This window comes from Dendrobates tinctorius, unplaced genomic scaffold (assembly GCF_039654945.1).
Source record: "Dendrobates tinctorius isolate UK_male_01 unplaced genomic scaffold, ASM3965494v1 ptg000211l, whole genome shotgun sequence".
Taxonomy (NCBI): Eukaryota; Metazoa; Chordata; class Amphibia; order Anura; family Dendrobatidae; genus Dendrobates; species Dendrobates tinctorius.
In genome coordinates this window covers 15,705,190-15,733,064 of record NW_027361878.1, presented here as the reverse complement: position 1 = coordinate 15,733,064, position 27,875 = coordinate 15,705,190, and the positions used below count along the sequence as shown (strand labels likewise).

Below are 27,875 nucleotides of genomic sequence, written 5' to 3'. Positions count from 1 at the left end.
AGTGGTTGATTTCCATCCACTTGACGGCCTCCTCTGGGGTTGGAAAAAACTGAACAGACCCCAAAGCTGCTACTCTTAGTTTGGCGGGATATAACATAGAGTACTTCACTCCCAGCACTCTCAGTCCTTTCTTGACCTCGCCAAATTTCATCCGCATTTTCTGAACCTCTGCTGAATAGTCCGGATATATTTCAATACGGCGTCCATTAAATATGAGGTCCTCCTTCTTCCTAGCCTCCCGGAGGATAGTCTCTCTATCTCTGCAGTTAAGTATCCTGGCCAACATTGTACGGGGGGCACTACCCGGAGGGAGGGGTCGCAGGGGAACGCGGTGTGCTCTCTCTACCGCAAACACCCTGGAGAGTGTCTCTGCCAATTTTAGATAGGATCCATTGCTCAGTAAAGTCAGTGGGGTCGTTACCCTCTACTTTTTCCGGGAATCCCACAAATCTAAGATTGTTTCTCCTAGATCTATTTTCTAGACCATCTTGTTTTAAGTGCACTTCTGAAATCTTTTGCGTGTGCTGGTTCTGAGTTTTCTGCATTTTATTTACAGTGTCCTCAGTGGTGCTCACTCTCTCTTCCACAGCACCCATCCTAGCATCCGCCTTGTTTAGTGCCTCTTTAATTCCAATAATTTCTTCCTTAATATTATCAACCCGGCTGCTCAACTTAGTCAGTGTTTTTTTACAGAACAATACCACCAGAAAGACATCTTTTAAAGTTGGTTCCCCTTCAGGGCCCTCCTTGTCAGCTTCACTATCCTCCTCTTCAGATGCACACTCAGAGACAGTGACTCCCCCTCCCCCCTGCTTTCAGCCTCTCCTGCAGCTTCGTTGCTCATTCTCTCTCCCTCCAGCACAGTACCTTCTCCGGTGCCCCCCTCATCTTCCCTTGCAAAGCGCTGCAGCTTCTGGATAATTTGTGACCTTCTGCCATAGTTCTCAGTCAGTCTCTGTGCCTCCTCCACTCTCCCGGCGCCATCTTGTGCAGCCACACTGCCGTCCTCCCCGACGTCTTTCTGCCTCCTCCTCCCCATCTCCGCACTCTTCTTCACTCCCGGTGTCTCCACTCGGCCCTCGGGCACCCACCACAGCAGTAAGTGTGCACGGGTCTCTGTTATGTCGGCCTATTAAGGATTATTCTTCAGAATGACAGTGGAGCTCCTCAGCCTCACGTCCTCTCACATCCGCGCCAGGCCACGCCCCACCCCAGACCAGCTCCTTTCTAATGGGAATTTATTTTTTTATAAGGCCCTCCTCCACGTTTCTTCCAAGGGGGATTGGGGTGTATGCAAATTTGGGGCAGGCCTTGCATTCACTTCATGGGCAAACTTTATGAGAGTACAAAATTCATAATAATGGTAACTTTCGTTTTATGTGGCCATCCGGGTCATCTGTCCCAAGTGGTGGAGGTACATTTTTTTGGGGGTGTTATTTATTTTGCCTTACATACAAATCATTACTGTAGAAAGGATGCCCCTTAACATATTTCCCAGGAAAATCCATTTTGGTTTAGTTTTTGTATGTTTTAGTGTGGGATCCTGATGGGATCTTCTTAGAGATCAGAGTGGATTTTCATTGTAACTCATGTCACTTGACACAATTCACTTTGCTCTGACCAATAAGTGCCATTAGCACATCCTGTAATTTATTCATAAAAGCAACATCACAAATAAGATGTACGTACTTGGTAAATTTTAATAATCTAGAATGCCAATATTAATCTTTTGGGTGGAAAAATATTTTTCTGCCCCGTGTTGTACAAGATTTATTAGATACTTAATGTTAGTTATAAAACTCCAATCCTCCCTATGCAAACAGAGGATTGTAATGAATAGTTTAATTCTTCTTGCTGTATTCAATTTCAGGTGAAAAAAAAACCTATGTGAGCCTTACTTCACCGACATCACAGGGCACCGGAGAAGTGGTAAAGTGGTATTGTAGAGCTGCGTTTCCTTAAGAACCAGTCATATCAATAACATCTTCTGCCTCTCGGCACGCTCATCATTTCATCTTGTCTGGCTGCCTTAGACACTGTATCAGTTGTAAGAAAAAGTTAATAAATAAAAAGGCCATATTCTCCACTCTCCCCTTCACTTCTTCCAGTATTATTCAGTCTGCAGTAAATATACGACAAGAGATATCGTCCAGTAACCAGTCGATTCCTAGAAGGAGATTTTCTCCAGTGACGGCACTGCATCCTTGTATGCACCAGTGATGTGTCTTGATGTTATCCAACTCCAACGCCTGCCGGAAAAGAGAAAGGGAACCCAAGGTTACCGCCTAGAGACAGCATGCATTAAAAAGATACCAGTAATGCTCTTTTCTTAAAAGGGTTCTCCTGGCTAGAGATGAGCGAATTTGTTCGGATTTGCTTACGTTTTTGCAATATTCGTCGAACACAGCCGAACTTCAATAGCGTCAATGGGAACAGAAATTACCGAACAGGTTTGGAACCGAAGATAAGACATACATCCGGCCCAAATAGTGTTCGAATATTGCCCAAATATGTAAAATTCAGATTTGGGGGCCAAATGGCATATGATAATGATGATCTATCCTACACCTAAGACTGGTGGGGATGACACCAGGCACCCCCCACGATCAGTTATTAGCTCTAATCAAAGTGTAGCAGCAGCTAATCAGTACTGCAGAACAGCTCCTATTCTCTTGAATAAGAGCCAATGTGCAGTTCTCAGCATTGGCCGTTTCTAGTGATGAGCACAAGTGCTCGTTACTCGAGTTTCCCTAGGGTGCTCGGATATGCACCCAGTATCGCGGGTGCTCGAGTGACATGTTCGAGTCCCCATGGCTGCATGTTTTGTGGCTGTTAGACAGTCACAAAACATGCAGCGTTTTCCTGACAAATGAGCAATCCCTAATGGGCTGTCTAATAGCTGTGAAACATGCAGCCGCAGGGACTTGAACATGTGTGACGACTCCGGGATTGGACCCTCTGGATCGTGGCACCAACCTTCCCAGGGCGAGCTGGCCTAGTGAAGACCATCCCCTATAAAGGGAGTGTCAGGGGCAAGCCCCAGGGGGTATGGTACCACGACTGCTGGCACCAGGTGGCCGGCTCACAGGAGACAAGAGGGAGTGTGTCTAGGAACCGGGGGTGTGCAGAGTGCCAGAGTGTGCAGAGCGTCAGATTGTGAAGAGCGTGGGCACAGGGACACGCAGAGTAAGCAGGATGAGTGAACGGGAGCACAGGGAGTACAGGACAAAACTAGGAGTGTACACAGGTGCATGGCGAGTACACGAGCGCACGTATGGCGTGTACAGGCAAGCACGCCAGGGTGAGAGCAACGCAGGGTGCATGCAAAGGTGCATGCCACAGTACAGAGTCAGACAGAGATTGCGCAGAGAGCAAGTCAGAGTGCAGAGTTAGACAGAACACAGAGCAGAGTGTATGCACAGAGCATGTGCTGGGAAGTACGGCTAGGGAGAGTATAGGAGCAGCGCACAAGGCAGAGTCCAGGTACAGAGCAAAAGGCAGAGGACCTGAATACAGTGCACAGCCAGGCAAGGACTAACAAGACTTAGCCAGGAAGCACAACAATAATCTGGCACCTCCCATAGGAAGAGGTAGCTTGATATAGCACATGAGTACAAGAACTTCGGGTCAAGTCCTCCAGTATCATATAGAGGACAAGACCGAAGACAGAGCTGGGCAGAGCGCGCGTGTGCACTGGAACATAGTGCAACCATGGAGCTAGGAGCGAGAGGTGCGCAAGCGCACCCGACGGGACCCTCGGAGCAGCCGCGGCATCGGAAGTGGTGACGACGGGCCCGGGGTCCCGCCCCCAGGTGGAAGCGGCGTGACAGCATGTTACTCAAGCACCCACGATACTAGGTGCATATCCGAGCACCCTAGGTAAACTCGAGTAACGAGCATTTGCGCTCATCACTAGCAGTTATACATTAAATTAACCTGCAGAGTGCTGGTCTGTTCAATGTTTGATCAGAGAGTAATTATAATGTTTTCGATATTCTCGTCTCGGATAAGTAGAAGACGAAGAAAGAAAAATTTGCCATTCTGTCAGTCAGCGGAAATCGAACTGCACATAGATGTCATCCGAGTGCAGTCCGATGTTTTCCAAAGACTCATTGCTTTGTATGACAGTGCGAAACAAATATAGGATCACACACAGGCATGCTGTGATTTTTTTTTTTTTTGTTTGGCATTTAGAAAAAAAAAAAAAAAAAGATTTGTTTTAATTAATCCAGATAATCTATATAGCACTTGTTATGGAAACCTTGTTTTGGGACCATGCTGTTTATCACACATGGCAAAAGCATGAAATAATAGACAGAACTCACCTCTCGGATAGCATCTTTGGACAGTGCACCAGGCAAATCTTGTTTATTGGCAAACACAAGTAATGTTGCCCCAGCCAACCTCTGAAACAAAACAAAGGACACATGACAACTAGTATCCTGCTGGAACATGGCTAATAGGAACTATTAAAGGTACTGTCACACTTAGCAATGCACCAGCGATCCCGACAACGATATGGATCGCTGGTGCATCGATAAGTGGTCGCTAGTGAGCTGCCACACAGGGAGATCTCACCAGCGACATAGCAGGGGTCGGGGGTCGCTACTTACCTGTCAGACGAGGTGATCCTGACGTCCTCCTGCCCGCGTCCACGCGTTGCTCGTCTCCACAGCAGGAAGCTCAGCAGGAAGCTGACGACGAGAAACGGTCCAGGACATTCTCGCGCGATCAGCGATAATAAGCGGGGGGAGCCGTCGGAGGTAGGTATCAGACATAGCGATATCGGTAGCAATATCGCTGCTGCGTCACAAAAAACAGTGACGTTATAGCGATATTGCTAGCGATATCGCTTAGTGTGACGGGGCCTTAAGAAGCCATGTGAAATCGGACTTCACCATGGAATCTCTGCTCTATTGTGAAATTAATTTTTAATATATTGTATCATTACAAAAATCGTATTTCTTTAATCATCTTTAAAAATAGGAATAGAGGTACCAGAGCTCCTATGTAACTTGGAGTAAGGAACGACATTAACCATGCACACACGTTCTTACTACGGATGAGTGAACGTGCTGGGATAAGGTGTTATCTGAGCATGCTTGGGTGCTAACAGAGTGACTTTGGCGTGCTTGAATACTATGTTCGAGTCCCCGAGGCTGTATGTCTCACGGCTGTTTGACAGCAGGGACACCCTAACAACCAGACAAACCCTGCATGTGTTGCTGCTGTCGGATTGCTGCGAGACATGCAGGTGCGGGGACTCGAACATATTATTCAAGTATGCCGAAGATGCTCAGTTAGCACCCAAGCATGCTCACATAAAACGTTATCCGAGCACGTTCGCTCATCACTAGTTCTTACCTCTTCCAACAAGAGCCCGGCCAGTTCTTGAGCACAGTCTTGTAAGCGAGCCCGGTCTGCACTGTCTACCACCCAGATCAATCCATCTGTGCTCTCAAAGTAATTCCTCCAATAAGAACGCAAAGATTTCTGGCCTCCGACATCCCACATATTCAGTTTGAACCTACAAGAAACACATTAAAGTCTCTTCATAAATTCGCTTTTTTCTTGCGTACATGTGCTAGCCGTTTTTACAACATATAACCATTATAGTCTATGGGGCCGTACACAAGTGGAGACTTCAAAATTTAGGTCGATTTGCCGACCAAACACAGACGTAAATGAATCAAATAAAGCAGGGGTCCCCAACCGCCGGTCCGCGGCCCAGCACCGGGCCGCTGCAGTGCCCTTGCCGGTCCGCGGACACAAGGGGAGCCAGGGGCGGTCAGTGGCGTAGCGGGGGCTGGGGCGGCGTGTGTAGCGGCGGCAGGGAGCGATCCAAGCAGCTCCGCTGCCTGCAAGAGGGAATAGCAGGAGCGGAGCTGCAAGGACCCGTCCAGCTTCCTGCCCGCGCTTCCTGTCTCTGACTGACACAGAGAGGAGCGCGGCCGCTGCTGTGTCAGAGCGAGGAAGCGCGGGCGGCGGGCAGGTGAGAGGAGAGGTGGTGTCTGTGTGTGTGTGTACGTATAATATGTATGTGCGTATGTGTGTATGTATATGTATGTATGTATGTATGTATGTATGTATGTGTATGTATTGGTCTGTGTTTGTGTAGCCTGGCCCTGGAGGAGATGGGGACATGAGGAGAAGGCCATGAGGGAAGTGATGGAGAGACAGCAGTGATGGGGTGAAGGCAATGATGGGGAGAAGGGGGTGAAGGCAATGATGGGGAGAAGGGAGTGATGGGGTGAAGGCAATGATGGGGAGAAGGGAGTGATGGGGTGAAGGTAATGATGGGGAGAGGGGAGTGATGGGGAGAAGGGAGTGATGGGGTGAAGGCAATGATGGGGAGAGGGGAGTGATGGGCTGAAGGCAATGATGGGGAGAAGGGAGTGATGGGGTGAAGGCAATGATGGGGAGAAGGGAGTGATGGGGTGAAGGCAATGATGGGGAGAAGGGAGTGATGGGGTGAAGGCAATGATGGGGAGAGGGGAGTGATGGGGAGAAGGGAGTGATGGGGTGAAGGCAATGATGGGGAGAGGGGAGTGATGGGCTGAAGGCAATGATGGGGAGAAGGGAGTGATGGGGTGAAGGCAATGATGGGGAGAAGGGAGTGATGGGGTGAAGGCAATGATGGGGAGAGGGGAGTGATGGGCTGAAGGCAATGATGGGGAGAAGGGGGTGAAGGCAATGATGGGGAGAAGGGAGTGATGGGGTGAAGGCAATGATGGGGAGAAGGGAGTGATGGGGTGAAGGCAATGATGGGGAGAGGGGAGTGATGGGCTGAAGGCAATGATGGGGAGAAGGGAGTGATGGGGTGAAGGCAATGATGGGGAGAGGGGAGTGATGGGGTAAAGGCAATGATGGGGAGAAGGGAGTGATGGGGAGAAGGGAGTGATGGGGTGAAGGCAATGATGGGGTGAAGGCAATGATGGGGTGAAGGCAATGATGGGGAGAGGGGAGTGATGGGGTGAAGGCAATGATGGGGAGAGGGGAGTGATGGGGTGAAGGCAATGATGGGGAGAAGGGGGTGATGGAGCACTTATTCAAAACCTATGGTGAGTTGAGTCACATTATAAATGTTATTTAATTCTAAGTATGCACTGCTACACTACAACCGTGTCCATAGCCCCGCCCCCTTATGACCAAAGCCCCGCCCCTGCCACACCTCCATCCCCGCCCTGCCGGGCCATGGAAGAATGGTCTTGCTTGAAACCGGTCCCTGGTGCAAAAAAGGTTGGGGACCACTGAAATAAAGGAAAGCACAAAGATGACGTTGGTGTTATATCTGTGCGCGGTCTTTTAAATCACAGATGTGGAGCTCAGACTAAATAAGCAATGAATGAAGATAAAAAAAAAGATGGAAAACGTGCGTATAGGAGAATGTAATGTGACTCCAGCTGTGTATAAAAATGTAAGTGTCAGGATGATATCAGTATACACTTCTTTATCTGTCTGTTCCCCTTAGTATGTTATAGCAGCACAGATCACCCAGTGTCCATGGTGCACACTTAGGCCTCATGCAGACTGATCCACGCACGGTCTGGCCATAGGTCTCCAGATCTGAGCGTGACAGCTTCATATATATCTATGAGGCTGTGACACTCGGGTCAGGAGAGCCAAGCCGGTCCATGCCCGACCCGATTTATACAGACATCTGCACTAGCCCTTATAAAGTGAACACCCGGAGAGGGAGCGCAGACTCGCACTTCTTCTAGAGTTTGACAAGTTGACGCTGAGGCCTCAGACAGACGTCTGCGTATTATGTAGGTGTTCTGTAATTTTCAAAGTTACAACACTTACTCATTATCATCCATGAGGGTTTCACATGTTCATTTTCTATCTCACATTGAGAGTCGACAAAAAAAAAAAAAAAAATTCCATTTTTGATCTACTGGTACTTTGCTGATCAATCTCACCCATACACGGAAAACAAAACAAAAAACAACAATATGACAAATGCAAATCTTGCCACAACATAATATGCAGCAAATACGCAACTTGTGTATTTCCCCTAAGGATAATGTCCTACATGCAAAGCCTACAAAGTGTTAAAACACCATTTACAGATACCAACTAAATTAGATCAATGACAGTGGTTACTCTGGGATTAAAGGGGTCGTCCGGTCCAAATCGTAAGTCTGCAGTCAGTCTGTGAGACTACAGACTTATGAACCCGCCTTAGCTTTGCAAGGATTCGCCTGTTTCTGACCCAGGACAGAGGATATGTATATGTTATACATATTCCCGTCCAGTGGGCGCGACCTCGCTCCATACATTTGTATGGTGCCGAGGCCGTGCCCCGTCTACTGACTCGGCCGTGCAGTGGACGACTAGAGGGCGCCACCTCACTCCATACAAGTGTATGGAGCAAGGCCACACCCACTAATAGGGTTCTGGCCGCGAGTATGTATAACGCATACATACCAGGGCTGTGGAGTCGGAATAAAATGGACCGACCACGACTCCTAAAATATATAATAAATTGAGTACGCTACTAATATACCTATACCTGACATTGCCATTTCCGTGTGTGGTTCCACTATTACTCCCCAGCAACATGCCCGCTGTCTTGGGGTCATACTTGACTCCGAGCTTTCCTTCGCCCCCCACATTCGATCACTGGTTCGTTCTTGTTATCTGCATCTCAAAAACATTTCTAGAATTCGACCTTTTCTTACTTTTGACTCTGCAAACACTCTGTTTCTCTTATTCATTCTCGTCTCGACTATTGTAACTCTCTTCTAATCGGTCTCCCTCTTACCAAACTTTCCCCCCTCCAATCTGTCTTGAATGCTGCAGCCAGGATCATATTCCTTGCCAATCGTTACACCGATGCCTCTACCTTGTGCCAGTCATTACACAGGCTACCCATCCACTCCAGAATTCAGTACAAACTTATTACCCTCACCCACAAAGCACTCCATGGCTCAGCACCACCCTACATCTCCTCCCTTGTTTCAGTCTACCACCCTACCCGTGCCCTCCGTTCTGCTGATGACCTGAGGTTAGCATCCTCAATAATCAGAACCTCCCACTCCCGTCTCCAAGACTTTACACGTGCTGCGCCAATTCTTTGGAATGCACTTCCCAGCATGGCTGTGGAGTCGGTAAGCCAAACCTGCGACTCCGACTCCTCAATTTCCCTTCCACCGACTCCGACTCCACGACTCCCACATATATTGCTTATATTTAAGTGAAAAATTTATTGTAGTACAATGTGAACATCAGACATTTAATCATTTTTTTGATACAACAATCAAGACATTTAGATAGAACATAATATATATTTATTGGAATACAACTTTAGAACACAAACTGTAATAAATTGTAAATATGTAATACACTATGTAATATCGATTACATATATATATACAGTATATATTATATATATATCACTATGTAATAAACTATGTAAGTGGCAAAAAACAGTTTTCAACAAAAACATACTAAGTAACATTTGTGCAGTCTATGAATTTGTTCTAAGAAACAGAATTGCCTCCATCAGATCCTCCTTCATAGATGACCTCAAATCTGACCTAATAATTTTAAGGCCAGAGAACAACCTCTCTACACTAACTTGGGTCGGAGGCAAAGCCGTAACCACATGGGCAACATCACTAACAATTTCCGGGTATAAAGGAATTGCCTCATGCACAGTCAGTTTTGACGAACGGTTGAATTTTTCTTTTTCTTTGAGAGCAAGTGAAACATTTTGCTGAAATATGGTCAATCTTCTTGCTATAGGAGACGGAGTGAAATCTTTTTCCTTACAGCAACGCTTTGCCTGCTCCATATCATCCAAATACTTGTCAAAGTCAAACTCCTCATCTGATGAGGATGAAGATATGGCAGCAGTAGCACTGTCAGGACCCAAGTCCTCTTGCGTCTGGCAGTCCTCCTGTAGGCCACTCATCCTAACTGCTACCTCAGTCAGAGCTTCTTTTCCTTTAGTAAGCTGTTGATCATCAAGCAATATACGATGACTTGGGTCCACATAAACAGCTGCCAGAAGAATTTTACTTTCCAATAGCCGTGTCTCTCTCCGTTTCATTGAAGCAGAAATGCCATCTGCGATTAAATCTCCTCTTTGGGACAGGCAAAATAGCAAGTTCTTCCACTCCCTTATGAAAATGCCAGGAGTTAAATCCTCAGATTGTAATTTTTTAAGTCACGGTAAATGGGTGATTAAACAATTCCTTCAAATCAGCCACCTGTGTCCATTGACCTTCATTTAGGGTTACCTGAGGGTTCGCCATATCTATAAGAAACGGTTTTAGCCAGGATCAAAACTAGGGGTGGGGGCAGAACCTCATACTGTTCCGCAGAATCTCATACTGCACACCTCAGCTGCTGCAGAACCTTATACTTCACACCCCTACACTTGAAAATAAAGCCTGCACCTTAAAATGTGGTGAATGCAGTCTATTTATTCCAACTATCAATTCATGTTGATGTGTAACTGAAGACGAGCAATGCCTGTCCTGGGCGCCCTTTTGGGCAGCTATGAGGTGTACCTGACTGGTGCTTAAAAAAAAAAAAAAAAAAAAAAAGGAGTGTTAGTCTGTGTGCTACCCAGCTTTCATTCTTTTTGGTACAGATAAGATATGGATAGACAGATATGGATAGATAGAGCAGATTTCTAATCTGCTTTTGCTATTGAAAACATCTATGAGCTCAAAGACCTTTCAGGTGATGCGGTTTTTTAAAAAGCTGATCTGCTTTTGCAGCTGAAAAACGTATCCTCAAAAAACGCAGCAAAAACGCTGTGTGTGAATGTAGCCTTAGATCAGGAATACAACAGCCATTTATAGGACATTTCATAACTTTCACAAATTCCTATGAAAAAATATTCAGCACATTCTGCATTGAACTACTGTATCCAATTTATTATATATTTTAGAAGTCGGAGTCGGACCATTTTATACCGACTCCGCCAAAATGAGCTCCGACTCCACAGCCCTGCTTCCCAGGTCAATACGATTAGTCCCCAATCTCCACAATTTTAAGCGTGCCCTGAAAACGCATTTATTCAGACTGGCCTATCGCCTCAACACATTAACCTAACTATCCCTGTGTGGCACAGTCAAAAGTTTTACCATAACCAGATTCCCCGCATCATGTTCCCACATGCTTTATGCATCCATTAGCCCTCTGTGTCCGTACTGTTACACACTTAACATTATGGCTGGTCCATACAATCAGGGCAACTGTTACCACCCACCTTTTGTGACTATCTCTTTCCTCACAGACTGTAAGCTTGCGAGCAGGGCCTTCATTCCTCTTGGTATCTGTTATGATCTATGTGATTATTGTTATGCTGTAATGTCTACTGTCTGTACAAATCCCCTCCGAAATGTAAAGTGCTGCGGAATATGTCGGCGCTATAGAAATAAAATGTATTATTATTATAGTACAGTATTATTTCGATGCAGTTTGTGGGGAATATTTTTTGATAAGAATTTGGGAAAGTTATGATATGTCCTATAAATGTCTGTCCTATTCCTGATCTAAGGTGTAGACTATTAGCGGAGATGAATCAGTGCTGCAGTTTATGTTCATGATAATATAAAACCTACAAGAGAAAAAATGAGCAAAAACCCTGCTGTAACTAAGTAAATAAAAAGTGCAATTAAATAACGCAGAGTTTTTAGTAATACTGCTTTTGATCAAAAATAGCATAGAAGTCGTCCCACCACAACAAGGTAACTCTGATCAGGACGGTCCTACACTGTCTAATATTAAAAACCTTACCATGTGTCAAAATTGACCTCAGTGTTCATGATAAGTTGTGAAGCTCCTCCTCTACAGATAAAGGAAAGAAGAAGAAAAAAAAAAAAAACCATACAGGGAAGGCATGCCTGCATTCATCTTAGAACTTCTGGAGTGAACACGAAAGCAGGATTAAGGCAAGTATTTCTTAACCCCTTTGAGACGAAGCCTGTTTTCACCTTAACCCCTTTCTGCCATGTGACCTGGGACTTAAACCCCATGGACGGGATAGTACGTCATGGCATTTAATGCGACATCGCGACTTAAGTCGCGGTGATCGCATTAAAATTCCGACACCATCTTACCTTATGGTAGATGGCCTCGGCATCCTGGGGTCTGTTGCCGCCCTCCCTTCCTCCCGAGTGCTGTGATTGGCTGTTCAAATCGAAACAGCCAATCACAGTGCTTCTCATTGTTTCAGCCAATCAGAGCAGCTGAAACAATGAGGTCCTAGGCTATGATCGAGTACCCATGTACTCGATCCTAGGCCCGATGCAGACACCGGCAAAACCCCCCGGATTGGCGCGATCGTGCCAATCGCAGGGCACAGCGGCAGTACACTGCCGCTGTGCCTGCCAGTACCGGCCCGGTTCGGTGCTGTATTAGCACCGATCTTAGGCCGGAGCCAGGTACAGGCGCAGCAGGGCCTGCAGGAGCTGATTGACAGGACCGATGTCATCGTCGATCGCGCCAATCACAGGGCACAGCTGCGGTCACGCTGTGACCGCTCTGTGCCCTGCTGGTGACCTGGCCATGATCTGCCTTGGAATCGGAGCTGTGAGCTCCGATCCTAGGCGGTTGCCATGGTCACCAGGCAGAGCAGTGATTGGGGGTATCGATGTAATCATTCGATCCCACCAATGACAGGTCACAGCAGCGGTGTGACCGCTCTGTGACCTGTCCCTGACCTGTCTGTGACCTGTATGACAGCTCTGCAGGGGTCCTCACACTAGCTGAGGATTCCCTACAGAGCGGTCATACTTCTGCTGGATCTCCTGCTGTGCTGGGTATTGTGGTGCCACAGCAGCCTGTAGCACCACAATCCCTGCTGAAGAAAGAAAAACCCTACAACTGTAAGTGTGTCCTGATCCCCGATCTCTGCCCAATCTAGCTTCACCCCCCCAATCTTTCATCCCCCATCCCCCCTTTTTTACCCCCCTTTGCGCCGCCTCCGTGCGCACATTTAGCAACTGCCGTGGGTTGATTGGTGACGCAGTTCACCGATCAACACTCGTGCTTGCTTTTTTTTCCTCAGCCCCCTTTGTGCCAACTCCGTATTCGAATCCCACAGCCGCCAAACTTTGATAAGTGACATAGTTCACTTATCAGAGCTTGTGCCTGCTGATTTCCTTTTTTTACCCCCCCCTTTGCACCTCCTGACTACAAGCGTAAGTGCTAATCCGTGATCCCTGTCTGATCTCTCTTCATCCACCCCAATCCCCCTCTTTATACCCCCCTCCACCCCCCTTTGCGCTGCTTCCGTGCACACATTTAGCAGCCCCCTTTGCGCCAACTCGCATCCCACAACCACCACAGTTTGATAAGTGACATAGTTCACTTGCACCACACCTGTACACACACCCAACAGCCGCTTCCAAACTTTGATAAGTGACGCCGTTCACTTATCAGAGCTAGGGCCTGCTGTTTTAGACTTTTCTTTTCACAGGTATTTTTTTCTCCCCATTTCCTTTTTTATTTTAGCTTTTACTTTCCAGAATAGTGTGCACCAATCATTAGTCCCCCCACACATACACATAGTTATAAATAAAGTACACCCAAGCACCATATTCACAAAAAATGTCCCAATTGTCATGTTCGTCCCAACAACGCTATACAATGGAGGAGGCATATTCTTTCCTTGACTCCGACACTGATAGCGAGGGAAAGGATCCCACTTTTCTTTATTTTTCTGATTCTTCATCCTCTTCCCCCTCCTCATCTTCCTCCTCGGGTCTTGCGGAACCGACACGTAGATGCTCCAGGACAGAAGATGAGGCAGCGCCCACCATGCCCGCAGCTGAATCAGCAGACCCTGTATGGACCTCGCCCCCCGAAAATTACGAGCCACTGATTCCTGATTTTGTGGCAGAATCAGGAATCAAGTTTGACACCACCGGCCTCACAGAAATAGACTTTTTCTCTGAGGATTTTGTTAACCTCATGGTGGAGAAAACTAATTTGTACGCTCGTCAATTTTTGGCACAAAACCCTGGTTCATCATATTCTAACTGGTCTCCTGTGGACGCAGTTGAAGTGACGCAGTTTTGGGGCCTGGTCCTCCACATGGGAATCCTGAAGAAGATGGAAATTCAGCACTATAGGAGGTTGATATTTTATACAAAACTCTAGTGTTCCGAATGGTCATGGCCTGAACGCGTTTTGAGGCCATCCACAAATTTCTGCATACCGATAATGCACGGTGTCCCGCACAAGATGACCCCAACTTTGACCGTCTGTTCAAAGTTTGGCCGGTCACTGAACACTTCAACAAAAAGTTTGCTGAAGGATACGTGCCCAAAAGGGACATTGCGTGGATGAGTCCTTGGTTCATTTCAAGGGAAAGCTCGGATTCCGTCAATACCTGCCCAGTAAGAGGGCCAGGTACGGAATCAAACTCTATAAACTTTGTGAGAGTCCTCAGGGTACACTCACAGGTTTAGAGTGTACGAAGGAAAGGACACCAGGATTGGACCCACTGAGTGTCCTCCTGTCCTGGGAGTGAGTGGGAAAATTGTGTGAAATTTGGTGCACCCACTGCTAGATAAAGGTTATCACCTCTACACTGATAGCTTTTATACCAGCGTTCCACTCTACAAATCCCTCTCTGTGCGAGGTACCACAGCCTGCGGTACTGTCCGCTAAAATCAGACAGGCCTCCCGAACATGCTACTTGGGCAGATGATCAGAAAAGGTGAGAGCAGAGCCCATTGTAGCGACTACCTGCTGGTGGTCAAGTACAAGGACAGGAGGGATGCCCTTCTCTTGACCACCATACATGGTGAAGGCAGCGCCCTCACCACTGTACGGGGTACCTCTACACAGGTCATTAAATCAACCTGTTTAGTGGGGTACAACAAAAACATGGGGGGCGTTGATCTCTCCGATCAACTCCTCCAACCATACAATGCTCTCAGAAAGGCCAGGGTGTGGTACAAAAAGCTGGCCGTGCACATCGCACAAATGGCAATGCTCAACACTTTCTTACTGTCTTGATGTGCACACCACACCGACACGTTGTACCTTCAGTACCAGGAGGTAGTGGTTAAGGCTCTGATGTTTGGCACTCCGGAAGGAGTGGGCCACCGGTACTTCCGGAACTGAAGGTGCTCGTATCGTACCAGGTCAGCATTTTCCGGGGGTGGTCCCGCCAACTGGTAGAAAAGGTAAGCCGCAAAAAAGGTGCAGAGTGTGTTACAAAAGGGGAATACGCAAGGACACTATTTACCAGTGCGAAACCTGCCCCCGAAAAACCTGGCCTGTCTATGAAGGATTGCTTCAAATTGTACCACACCTCCATGCACTACTAATTTACTTTACAGGAAACAGATTAATTCCAAAGGGGACAAATCTAGATAAGTTCCTTGGGGGTCTGATATCTAAAATGATGTCACTTGTGTTTTTTTTTTACTGTTTAGGCACATCAGGGGTTCTGCAAACGGAACATGACGCCCGCAGACCATTCCACCAAAGCCTGCATTCCAAAACATCAATACTTCCCTTTCGAGTCCCGTCATGTGCCTGAACAGTTTTTTCCCACATGTGGGGTACCAGCATACTCAAGACAAATTGGACAACAACTTTTGGGGTTCAATTTCTCCTTTTACCCTTGGGAAAATAAAAAAACTGGGGACTAAAAGATCATTTTTGTGGGCAAAAAAAAGGATTTTTTATTTTCACGCCCAGGAATTATAAACTTTAGTGAAACACTTAGGGGTTCAAAATTCTCACCACACATCTAGATAACTTCCTTAGGGGGTCTAGTTTCCAAAATGGAGTCACTTGTGTGGGGTTTCTGCTGTTTGGGCCTCTGCAAACGAAACATGACGCCCGCAGATCATTCCATCAAAGTCTGCATTCCAAAACGTCACTACTTCCCTTCCGAGTCCCAACATGTGCCCATACAGTAGTTTTCTCCCACATATGGGGTATCAGCGTACTCAGGACAAATTGGATAACAACTGTTGGGGTCCAATTTCTCCTGTTACCCTTGGGAAAATAAAAAATTGGGGACTAAAACATCAGGTTTGTGGAAAAAATATGATATTATATTTTTATGCCCGAGCGTTATAAACTTCTGTGAAGCACTGGGGGGTTCAAAGTGCTCACCACACATCTAGATAAGTTCCTTAGGGGGGTCTAGTTTCCAAAATGGGGTCACTTGTGGGGGGTTTCCACTGTTTAGGCACATCATGGGCTCTCCAAATGGAACATGGCGTGCAATCTCAATTTCAGCCAATTTTAGGTTGAAAAAGTCAAACGGCGCTCCTTTCCTTCTGAGCCCTGTCATGTACCCAAAAAGTGGTTCTCCTCCACATATGGGGTATCAGCGTACTCAGAACAAATTGGAGAACAACTTTTGGGGTCCAACTTTTCCTGCTACCCTTGGGAAAATAAAAAAAAATTGTTGCTAAAAGATCATTTTTGTGACTTAAAAGTTAAATGCTAATTTTTTCCTTCCACGTTGCTTCTGCTCCTGTGAAACACCTGAAGGGTTAATAATCTTCTTGAGGCTATGTGCCCACGTTAGCGTTTTAAACCTGACGACACAAAACCGGATTCCTTCCCAGAAAACGCGCGTTATATTTCCGCGCGTTTTTGACGCGTATTTTCCGCACGTCTTCTGGGCCCAAAGGAAATAGCTAAAAACGTGGACTGCGCCGCAAAATTAATGAACATTCTGCATTTTTTAGCCACTAAGCGTTTCCTTAGCGGAAAAAAATGCATCCATTGGCACAAAAAGGCCAAAATGTATTAAAATGAATGGGAAGATTATTTTAAGCATTTCTGAAGTGTCTGATCCGAAACAAACGCTTAAAAAATGCTAACGTGGGCACATAGCCTGAATGTAGTTTTGAGCACCTTGAGGGGTGCAGTTTTTAGAATGGTGTCACTTTTGTGTATTTTCTGTCATGTAGACCCCTCAAAGTGACTTCGAATGTGATGTGGTCCCTAAAATAATGATTTTGTAAGTTTTGCTGTAAAAATGAGATATCGCTGGTCAACTTTTAACCCTTATAACTTCCTAACGAAAAAAAAATTTTGTTTCCAAAATTGTGCTGATGTAAAGTAAACATGTGGGAAATGTTATCTAGTAACTATTTTGTGTCACCTATTTCTGTTTTAAGGGCATAAAAATGCAAAGTTTGAAAATTGCTAAATTTTCGCCATATTTCCGTTTTTTTCATAAACACACGTTATAGCGAAGAAATTTTACCACTAAAGTGAAGTGCAATGTCACGAGAAAACAGCCCTTAGAATGGCCAAGATCCGTTGGAGCGTTCCAGAGTTATGACTTCATAAAGGGACAGTGGTCAGAATTGTAAAAAATGGCCTGGTCATTAACGATTTTTACAATTCTGACCATTGTCACGTTTTGAGGTCATAACTCTGGAATGCTTCAAACGGATCCTGGTGATTCTGAGATTGTTTTCTCGTGACTTTATGAAAGTGGTAAAATTTCTTTGATATGACTTGTGTTTATTTGTGGAAAAAAAATTGAAAATTTGACGAAAATTTTGAAAGTTTCGCAACAAAATTTCGCAATTTTCAAACTTTTAATTTTTGTGTCCTTAAATCAGAGAGTCACATCGCACAAAATAGTTAATAACTAACTTTTCCCACATGTCTCCTTTACATCAGCACAATTTTGGAAACAATTTTTTTTGTTAGGAAGTTATAAGGGTTAAAAGTTGACCAGTGATTTCTCATTTTTACAACCAAATTTACAAATCTATTTTTTTAGGGACCACCTCACATGTGAAGTGACTTTGAGGGGCCTATATGACAGGAAATACCCAAAAGTGACACCAATCTAAAAATTGCACCCCTGAAGGTACTCAAAACCACATTCAAGAAGTTTATTAACCCTTCAAGTGCTTCACAGGAATTTTTTGAATGTGGAAGAAAAAAAAAAAAACATTTACTTTTCTTTCACAAAAATTTTCCTTTAGACCTAATTTTTTTTTTACTTTCGCAAGAGTAAAAGGAGAAAACAGACCATATATTTTGTTGTGCAATTTCTCCTGAGCATGCAGATACCCCCATATGTGGGGGAAATCTACTGTTTGGGTACACGGCAGGGCTGGGAAGGGAAAGAGCGCCATTTCATGTTTTTAATGTAAAATATGCTGGAATAATTGGCAGTTGCCATGTCGCGTTTGGAGAGCCCCTGTGTGCCTAAACAGTGGAAACGCCCACACATGACACCATTTTGGAAACTAGACCCCTTAGGGAACTTATCAACTTATCTAGATGTGTACTGAGCACCTTGAACCCACAGGTGCTTCATAGAAGTTTATAACTTAGAGTCGTGAAGGAAAAAAAAAAAAAAAAATGTTTTTTCCAAAATCTTTTTTAGCTTCATATTTTGTATTTTCATAAGGGTAACAGGTGAAATTCCTCCATACAATTTGTCGTGCAATTTCTCCTGAGTACACCGATACCCCGTATGCGGGGGAATACTACTGTTTGGGCGCACTGCAGAGTTTGGAAGGGAAGGAGCGTCATTTGACTTTTTGAATGTAAAATTTATTAGAAAAATTAGCGGATGCCATGTCACGTTTGGAGAGCCCCTGATGTGCCTCTAACCAGTGGAAACACCACTCAAGTGACGCCATTTTGGAAATTATAACCCTTTCGGAATTTATCTACAGATGTAGTGACGATTTTGACTCCATGGGTGTTTTCCAGAAACAAGCAGCAGTGGATGTTGCTGAGTGAAAATTGCAATCTGCCGTTGTAGTGACCAGTACATTGCAGTCACCAGTACATTATGACCAGGTCATGCTTCTGGAGACACGTACCTGTAAATTAGGTGGGCTCCCATCACTACAGAAATGCCAAACATGTGGGCGCTAAATATTGTTTAGGCACACTGGGGCTCAGAAGGGTGGGGGCATTTGGATTTGGCACCGCAGAATTTGCTGAATTTCTTTTGGGAAGCGTGAAGCCATTTTGCTTTTCAAGAGCCTTTGTGCTACCAGTAACGTAGGAGCCCCCTATATTTTTGTTAACAGATGACAGATCTGAGTGAAGGCTTGCTTTTTTTGTGGACTTAGTGGAAGCTTTTATTGGGAACATTTTACATAACGTTTGGGATCACAGGTATCCGATGCTCTACACTGAGCACTTACTTTGGGGTTTCCATCTAAATCTTTGAGTGACGTGATTCAGATGAAACTCCCGAGGGATCCATTCACTATAATGAGGCAGCAGATTTACTCTGGACTCTGTCTGGCTTCTGTTCAGCGGTGTCCTTTTCAGAAGTGCAAAAAACTGTGGCCTTTTATGCAATCCAAAAAAGACGGACACCGCCAGAACACAGGTCCTATGGCGCCCACAGTGACTCCATCTGCCTCATTATAGGGAATTTTCCACAGGGGGTGCTGTCTGAATCCAAGAGATTTACACAGAAACCCCAATGTAAACACTCAGCGTAGAGCGCAAGATAAATGTGCGCCGAGCCTTACTGCGGGTCAGTATGATTAGAGCAATACCTCATTTATATAGTTTTTTATGTTTTAGCGTTTTTACACAATTAAAACTATTTTATAGAAAAAATAATTATTTTTACATCGCTTTATTCTGAAAGCTTTAACTTTTTTTTATTTTTCTGCTGATGGAGCTGTATGGTGGCTTGTTTTTTGCGGGATGAGATGACGTTTTCAGCGATTTTTATTTACATACGTTTTTTTGATCGCATTTTATTGCACTTTTCGTTCGGCGGTATGATTATAAAGCATTGTTTTTTATTTATTTTTTATGGTGTTCACTGAAGGGGTTAAATAGTGTGATAGTTTTATAGAGCGGGCCGTTACGGACGCAGCGATACCAAATATGTGTACTTTTCTATATTTAAATAAATAAGAAACAATAAATGTATTTATTGGAAAAATATTTATTTTCGAATTTTTAAAAACAATATTTTTACACATGCTATTATTTTTTTTTTTACATTGTCCCAGTATGGGACATCACTATAGATACAGTCAGATCGCTGATCTGACACTTTGCACTGCACTGTGTCAGATCAGCGATCTGACAAGCAGTGAAGGAGGCTTCTCAGGTCCTGCTCAGCAGGCGCTGAGAAACCACCTCCCTGCAGGACCCGGAAGGACCCAGCGGCCATCTTGGAGCGGGGGGTCAGAAAGGAGAACCTCAGAACAACGCGATGCGTTGTTCTAAGGGAAGCAAGCAGGGAGTCCCCTCCCTGCACGATGCTTCTCTATGACGCTGTCAGTACTGAACACAGCGATAACAAATATGTGTATGTTTGATTTTACTTTTACTGTTTTATCTTGAATGGGGCGAAAGGGGGGTGATTTGAACTTTTTTTTTTTTTTTATTTTTTTTTATTTTTAAAAACATTTTTTTTTCCTTTTCCTTTTGATATGCTTCAATAGTCTCCATGGGAGACTAAAAGCTGCCACAGCCCAAACGGCTCAGCTACATGATCAGATCTCTTCTATATAGCAGAATTACTCACTTGCTATGAGCGCCGACCACCAGGTGGCGCTCACAGCAAGCCGGCACTGACAACCATAGAGGTCTCCAGGAAACCTCTGGTTGTCATGCCAACGAACCGGTGACCCACGATCATGTGACGGGTGTTACCGGTGGGCGGATTTCTGGCCTCATGGCCGGAAGCGCAAGTTAAATGCCGTCAGCGTTTGAAAGCGGCAACGGGTTAATAGCCGTTGGTGGATCGTGATTCCACCTGCAGCTATTCTGGGCACGTCAGCTGTTCAATACAGATGACACGTGCCAGGAAAGATGTGGGCTCAGCGCCAGAGCCCACATTAAAGGTAGGGAATCCAACGTCAGCATAAATTTACGCCCAACGTCGGAAAGGGGTTAAGAGGAAACTGTCAGACTGAACATAGTGTGTGATCTGTCAGCTGCTCCTGCCCTGTAGGTTTGCAGGCAGTGGCGTACCGCCAATGGCGGCATTCCTTGTGACTGCTATGGCGCCGGGGGCAGTCTGGCAGCTGCACAGTGTGTGCCTTTAATAAAATGTCAGCTGCTGTATACGTCCTCTGAACTCCTGCTCTGCCACTGGCTCCACTCTCTGGCTGGATTCGCATAAGCACATCACGCCTCCTGTGTGACGTAGCCTTCCCGCCATAGAGGGGCTGTACGCAGGGCCCAGAAGTCATTAGTTGCAATTTGCACGTGATGAACGGGGAGCACTGCCTGTGGAGATCCAAGACGGTAAACCGGGCCCTATGGTGGTACTAAAATTAAACTTGATTTTCTTTTTAATGTGTCCTCTTGCCACCTTCATACTTTTTTGTGTTGCAAAAAAAATACTGATCTAGCTACTTGGGAGGGGGATATAGATTCTGGATGCACAGTTTGCACATTACAAGGGGAGGGGGATATGTATTCTGGATGCAATTTGTGCACATTATACCCCTCCCTATAAAGTGCAAACCGTGCATCCAGAATATTTATCCCCCTCCCCCCTATAATATGCAAACTGTGCATCCCCTTACACATATACACACCTCTGTAAATAACTGGACCGGGATAATGTGCAAAAAGTGCATTCAGCTAAACACAAGGGGGGACAATGCTAATGTGCACCCAACTATTAGGGGCCATAAGGTGTAAAATGTGGGTCCAGCAATTTACAAGATGTGGCGATAATGAGCAAAGGTACATCCAGCTATTGCTGTATTTTATATATGTCTGTAAACTCTCTTCACATGTACAGCACTCTGAAATAAAAGGGGTTATCTGGTCTTAATCTACAAGTCTGCAGTCACTATGTGACTGCAGACTTGCGAATCCTCACATCATGTGCACTATGTGCCCTGAATACTCTCTGGGAGTGGGCGGGCACGTGACTACAAATATGTGATTTGCATACATACCGTCACAAGCTGACTATGGATGAGGTCCCACTTAATACAAGTTATGTCATTTTTTTTTTTGTTTGGGGGGGTAAGGAAGGGCATTCAGACTTTTGCTATGGGGTCCCATGATTTCTATGTACGCAGATGTTTGTGGGAATAGATTAAGTACAGCTGATTTTGAGAAACGGGAAATATATTCTTGATACAAGTGTGTACAGCGTATATATTATGGTACTTTACCCTCTGTGTTCCAGAGTTTTGATGTTGAATCCCAGAGTTGGGGAAATCGTGTTTATATCTTCACCATTAAATTTCTTCAGGATTGTGGTTTTACCAGCGTTATCTAAACCTCTAACAATGAGTTAAGAGAAAAACATAAAAGAAAAACAAACTACTACTACATAAGTTTTATCAAAACTACAGCAAGAAACCCAGGAAATGATCCAGAGATATAAATCAGGGTCTCTGACCCTACTTTATGCGGTGTCACATAGGGCAGAAGAAAAACCCAGCGACAGATTCTCTTTAAAGGGGACTTGTTACTTGCCATAAATATATGGCCCCCAATGCTTTAAGACCAGCAATGCTGATGCCGGTATTGATGAGGCAGCATCTGTTAATGAATCTCGTGAGTATGAGAAGTGACGTGTGCCTCTCCACAAGTCTTACTCCAGTCAGGGACTGGAGTGAGACTTCTGACTTAAGGAACACCACAGATCATCACGAATTAGATGAGCTGAGGCGTCATGCCCTCCTTCTACCCACTCTGATGAAACTGAGCAAAACTGGCATGAAAACGTCAAAAATCACATTTTTGAGACATTTTTTCACCAGAATTCTGGCAGTAGGCATTTTGATCAATCGGTGAAATTTCATATTTTTTTCACTTGATGCAAATGTCACTGTTCTCCTGACTTTTTTTTGGGGGGGGGAATTCCCCCCCCGATATGAATCTATTCTTTTAGCCAACTAGGTGTGGTCCTCAAGAAGTCTCCCATGGAGAGGAGCCAGACCTAGGCTAGTTAGCTGATGAGTAGACTTCCATACAGGAAAGAAGGGGCCATACCTCAGGAACGAAAAGAAAAACATCTCCAGATTCAGGCAGTTTACAGCAGGCAAAAAATATATATTACTGGAGGTGAAAAACAGATCTTCCTTAAAGGGAATCTGTCACCAGGTTTTTACCGCCTCATCGGAGAGCAGCGCAAAGTATGAAAAGGGACCCTGAATCCAGCGATGTATCACTTAGGTTACTGTGTGCAGCAGATCTGACACAATTAGAGTTCTTAGTTGTAGCAGAGCTCAGAAAGCAAATCCCGTCCACACCAGGGTCTCGGTGGACATAGTCTATAGACAGTGAGCTGCTTATCACAGGAGAGCTCAGACACACCGAGGGGGTCTGGGGGTATATGCTTGGAGCTCTTTTTTATGCACCCATAGTCTTTTTTTTTTGGACAATCCCTTTATGTCCATATCTGGTCAGAAAAAAAAGTAGTCTGCTTCAAGCTCTGCCCCCCATTACCCTGCTGCTCCCCATCGCTCCCGGCCTCCAAAGCACAGTCCCTGCCCGCTCCCCAGCACAGGATACAGCATGAGTAGCCGGACCTCCCGCTCCTTCTGCTTCATCTTCTTCAGGATAGTCAGCAGCCCCATGTCACCGAAAAGACTCGCTTCCTGCACACAGCCGTCTATGGTGGACTACCATCAGCCAATCACAAGCCGCATAACCATCACGTGATCACCAGTAGCCTACAGCGAGCGGACCAATCATAATCGCTGTTATTGAGAGGCGTTTCTTTTTCAACAACTTTATGCGTATATGAACAGCTCGTTGACGGATGACGTTTCCTGGTGTTCACGGTATAACTATAGTGGAGGTGTAGTGCGGGTGGTTTTTTGTGTGGAAATTCTGCCAGTGTGAACAAGCCATGGTTTATGGGGGAGATGTACGCTAGAGTCTACAGGGCTGGGCTCTACGGGGCCCCCCAGTCACGTGACCCGGCCTCAGGCTCGCGCTGCCTCTAGAAGCAATGAGGTCGCGCGGCGTCCATCAGCCGGGTACCGGCAGGCAGTGATTGGCTGAGGGTTGCCATGGGGATGCGGCGTTGCCGGCGTGTGACCTGGCGGTCCGGCCATCTTTTGTGTGTCGGATTGTATGTGTGTGTAGAAGCGCCGAGAGGAAAACAGCAGAGGAGCGGGTGAGTGATCCCCGGGCAGGGAAGGTTCCCGTGACTGGACAGCGGAAGGTGAGGCCGCGGGTGGCAGGGTGGAGGTGCGGCCTAGAGAGGAGGAGCAGCAGCAGCGGGCTGCTCGTGGGGGAAGGCAGGAGACACAAAGAAAGAAGGCGCGGAGCAGGCGGACGGGAGAAAACTTAGGAGCCGCACAGGGGAGAACAAAGGAGGGCGGGAGCGCGGCCACCTGCGGCAGCAGGCCATGGAGGTGTTCACACTGACCGCAACCGCTGCGGAGGGTCTGATCACAGCGAAGTGGCCGAGCAGGGAGCACGGCGGCCCCTCTCCATGGGGGGGGGGAATGTGGCGCCCCCCTCTCCATGGGGGGGGGAATGTGGCGCCCCCCTCTCCATGGGGGGGGGGAATGTGGCGCCCCCCTCTCCATGGGGGGGGGAATGTGGCGCCCCCCTCTCCATGGGGGGGGAATGTGGCGCCCCCCTCTCCATGGGGGGGGAATGTGGCGCCCCCCTCTCCATGGGGGGGGGAAATGTGGTGCCCCCCTCTCCATGGGGGGGGGAAATGTGGTGCCCCCCTCTCCATGGGGGGGGGAATGTGGCGCCCCCCTCTCCATGGGGGGGTGGAATGTGGCGCCCCCCTCTCCATGGGGGGGGGAAATGTGGTGCCCCCCTCTCCATGGGGGGGGGGAATGTGGCGCCCCCCTCTCCATGGGGGGGGTGGAATGTGGCGCCCTCCTCTCCATGGGGGGGGGGGGAATGTGGCGCCCCCCTCTCCATGGGGGGGGGGAATGTGGCGCCCCCCTCTCCATGGGGGGGGGAATGTGGCGCCCCCCTCTCCATGGGGGGGAGGAATGTGGCGCCCCCCTCTCCATGGGGGGGGAATGTGGCGCCCCCCTCTCCATGGGGGGGGAATGTGGCGCCCCTTTCTCCATGGGGGGGGGGGGGAATGTGACGCCCCTTTCTCCATGGGGGGGGGGGAATGTGACGCCCCTTTCTCCATGGGGGGGGGAATGTGACGCCCCTTTCTCCATGGGGGGGGGGGAATGTGACGCCCCTTTCTCCATGGGGGGGGGGGGAATGTGACGCCCCTTTCTCCATGGGGGGAATGTGACCCCTCCCTCTCCGTGGGGGGAATGTGACGACCCTCTCCATGGGGGGGGGGAATGTGACGCCTCTCCGTGGGGGGGAATGTGACGCCTCTCCGTGGGGGGGAGGTGACCCCACTCTGCTGACTCCATGCACCTTTGGCTTGATAAGTTTAACAATTCCCATAGTTGCTCCTCCGAGTTGTGAGGAGACGTACCCCCTTGTGTTAGGTTTCTCTGGTGCCCCATCAGTCTTTCTACACCACATGTGATCTCTGGATGTGCAGAGACCCGCGGGGGTCCTATTTTCTGCAGTCACATTTTGTACCCATACGAGGGACTCTGTGCCATGATAGATCTGCAGCTGACAATTGGGGGGCATGTTTTTAGTGTTTTGCATAAGCTTCTGGTTACCCCCCTGTCCAGTATTTGTTGGGGTTCTCTGGGCCCGTCATTGAGACATGCCTGAAGCTTGGGGTCCTAGCTCTCTATAGGCGCCCCATACATATTAGAAGAGTAGACCCCCATAAGGGTTGTCACGTTGTTTACTACAGAACTAGGCCGCATTGCTGTGTGATAGATCGGCCCTGTACTATGTTTCGTCATCCCCTTTTCTTCTCTGACTAATATTGCTGGATGCGAACCAACCAAAGTCTTCATTTATAGACGTCAGGTGATTTAAAGGTCACCTGTTTTGGTCGCTATAGATGCAGCCACCGCCTTTCAGGGTTTATACCCAGTATTCTGTAATGTGTACGACAAAAAAACGGACTTATTTTCAGCAGTGAGTTTGGATTTGTTTTTCATCCATTTTTGGTACATATCTGTGTATAATCAGTTTTTTCACATACTCAATAAAAAGAAAACTTCTAAGCTTTTCCTACCCATCAAACGGTTAAAATTGGCAGCACTTAGATCGTTTCTGTGCTGTCATTTTTTTTTTTTTTTTTCATCCGGACCTGTTGAACTTAATGGGTAAGTTTGGTCCATACTCCAAAGATAAAAAAGAACAGCCCAGACATGTCTCAGTTTGGTGAAGCAGGGTTGATGCTGGAGGAGGCAGGAGTGGGGTGATGCTGCAGGCTGGGATGAGGGGGCGGTCCTATGTGTGGCGCGCCGTTGCAGGTGTCTCCCGTTCTCTGGGTGTCTGGTGCTGCCGGGGCTCTGCTGACATTTTGTGAAAGCCCAGAGTCCTGGCAGTTCTATGGTTTCTTGTGCGATGGACTCTGGGAAAATGGCCGCCGCGCAGATGGAGATCTCAGCACCAAGATCTCGAGAGATGAGATTTCAGCACTGAAATTAATGCATTGAGCTGTTATTGACCTGGAATGAAGACTAGAGGGGTCAGATTCCCCAATACATATTCTGCCACCTCACATTCTAAACCGAAGAGTAGGAGCTGTGTGACATCCCTTCATCATTGTTGGGCTTAACAAAGATTTGAAGAACGGCACGTAGTTATGCATCCTATAGTGTGGCATCAAACAGCTTCTGATGGTGTGTTCGAAAATTGCACTAGGTGCCAGACATCCAGGTACAGGTGCTCCACTGACCTCATGCCACCGCTCTCATAGGGTTTCATGGTGCAGAGACAGTGGAGGCTGGGATGGAAGTCTGTCCTTTTCAGCAATGAGTCCCACTTTTGTGTCAGACAAAATGATAGCCGGAGACTTGTTTGGGTACCACATAGTCAGCGCCTTGAAGAGGCCATTATGAGGGATATAAGACGCACCCCCGTTTTCCTCCCAAATTTGGAGGGGAAAAATGCGTCTTAAAATCCAAAAAAAATACAGTACTTTGTGAGAGAGCCCCTTTGGAAGGTGCAAAAAAGGAACGTGAATAAAATCAACAGTTGCTGTGACCGCAATTTGTCTTAAAAGCAGCACCACTGCTTCTAGATGTTCGTGTACACAGCGTTTGAAGGAACTTGGCAGGAAGGTTATTGCAAGCATCTTGGAGAACCGGCGACCACAGATCTTGTGTGGATGTCGCTTGTATAAATCCTTCTATCTCTTCGTGTAATCCCACACAGACTCATTGATGCGATCAGGGTTCTGTGGGGCCAGATCATCCCCTCCAAGGCTCCTTGTTCTTCTTTACATAATGACATTGGCTGTGTGTTTGGGGTCATAGTCTTAGGGCTCATACTCACTTGCAAGAAAAACAAATGAGTGCAATCCGATAAAAAATCTGACTGCACGCTGACCAATGTTATTCAATGGGTGAAATCTCATCTGAGATTTTTTTCTCAGCTGAAATCGGGCTGAGAAAACAAAAGGCAGCATGCTGCGATTTGCTGCATATCTCGGACGAGACTCGCCAATGCAAGTCAGTGGGTGCGAGGAAAAAAAATCGCACGGCCTACGAGCTGTCCGTTTTTTACGGAAACCTTCCCATTCTGTGGCATAGAACACTGTAAGGCTATGTGCCCACAATGCAGAAATGCTGCTGAATTGTCCTCCTCCGCATTTCCACAATTTCCTGCCGCAGGTAAAACGGATGCGGAATTCGCATTTTTTTTTTTTTACAGGGATATGGCACCCAGGGCATGGAGGAGAGTCTCCTGGGTACCATCCGCACATGAAGCACTCACTTCACGCACGGTGGGCATAGCCACATGCGTAAAGTGAGCGTTTCAATGCAATCCTATGGCGGCGGAATCACCGCGATTCAACAGGAAGAATGGACATGCTGTGGATTTTACCGCTATGCGATTCTGCAGTGGTAAAATCCGCAGCATTGACACAGCAA

The 27,875-nt window shown here is 46.7% G+C and overlaps 2 protein-coding genes across 7 annotated transcripts in view; one reads left to right on the top strand and one right to left on the bottom strand.

The window, feature by feature from the left end:
- Window positions 1-1,682: 1,682 nt before the first annotated feature.
- Window positions 1,683-23,614, bottom strand: ARL2 (ARF like GTPase 2). 2 transcript variants are annotated; one of them, XM_073554488.1, is made up of 5 exons: window positions 23,440-23,599; window positions 22,092-22,202; window positions 5,365-5,527; window positions 4,326-4,406; window positions 1,683-2,249 (listed from the first exon to the last, which is right to left on the bottom strand). In XM_073554488.1, exons 1-5 carry the CDS (start codon window positions 23,502-23,504, stop codon window positions 2,115-2,117), a joined length of 555 nt encoding a protein of 184 aa, XP_073410589.1. In that variant the 5' UTR covers window positions 23,505-23,599; the 3' UTR covers window positions 1,683-2,114. The 2 variants fall into 2 exon arrangements, with proteins under 2 accessions (XP_073410589.1, XP_073410590.1); XM_073554489.1 differs by lacking the exon at window positions 22,092-22,202 and having other exon boundaries at window positions 23,374-23,614.
- Window positions 23,605-27,875, top strand: part of LOC141058292 (uncharacterized) — a 19,913-nt gene continuing 15,642 nt past the window's right edge. For 2 of the 5 annotated variants that reach the window (XM_073554486.1, XM_073554482.1), the window contains exon 1: window positions 23,876-24,049. The gene's annotated coding sequence lies outside the window, so the exon portion shown is untranslated. Of the gene's footprint in view, window positions 23,712-23,875; window positions 24,098-27,875 lie in introns of those variants that run through there. The other 3 variants (XM_073554483.1, XM_073554487.1, XM_073554484.1) reach the window with 3 other exon arrangements.

Coding starts and splice junctions, on each gene's coding strand:
- ARL2 (XM_073554488.1), bottom strand. CDS start 23,504: ATGGGGCTGCTGACTATCCTGAAGAAGATGAAGCAGAAGGAGCGGGAG. Junction 5,528..22,091: donor AAAACTCTGGAACACAGAGG/GTAAAGTACCAT, acceptor TGTTTCTTGTAG/GTTCAAACTGAATATGTGGG. Junction 4,407..5,364: donor CCGGGCTCTTGTTGGAAGAG/GTAAGAACTAGT, acceptor GTTTTGTTTCAG/AGGTTGGCTGGGGCAACATT.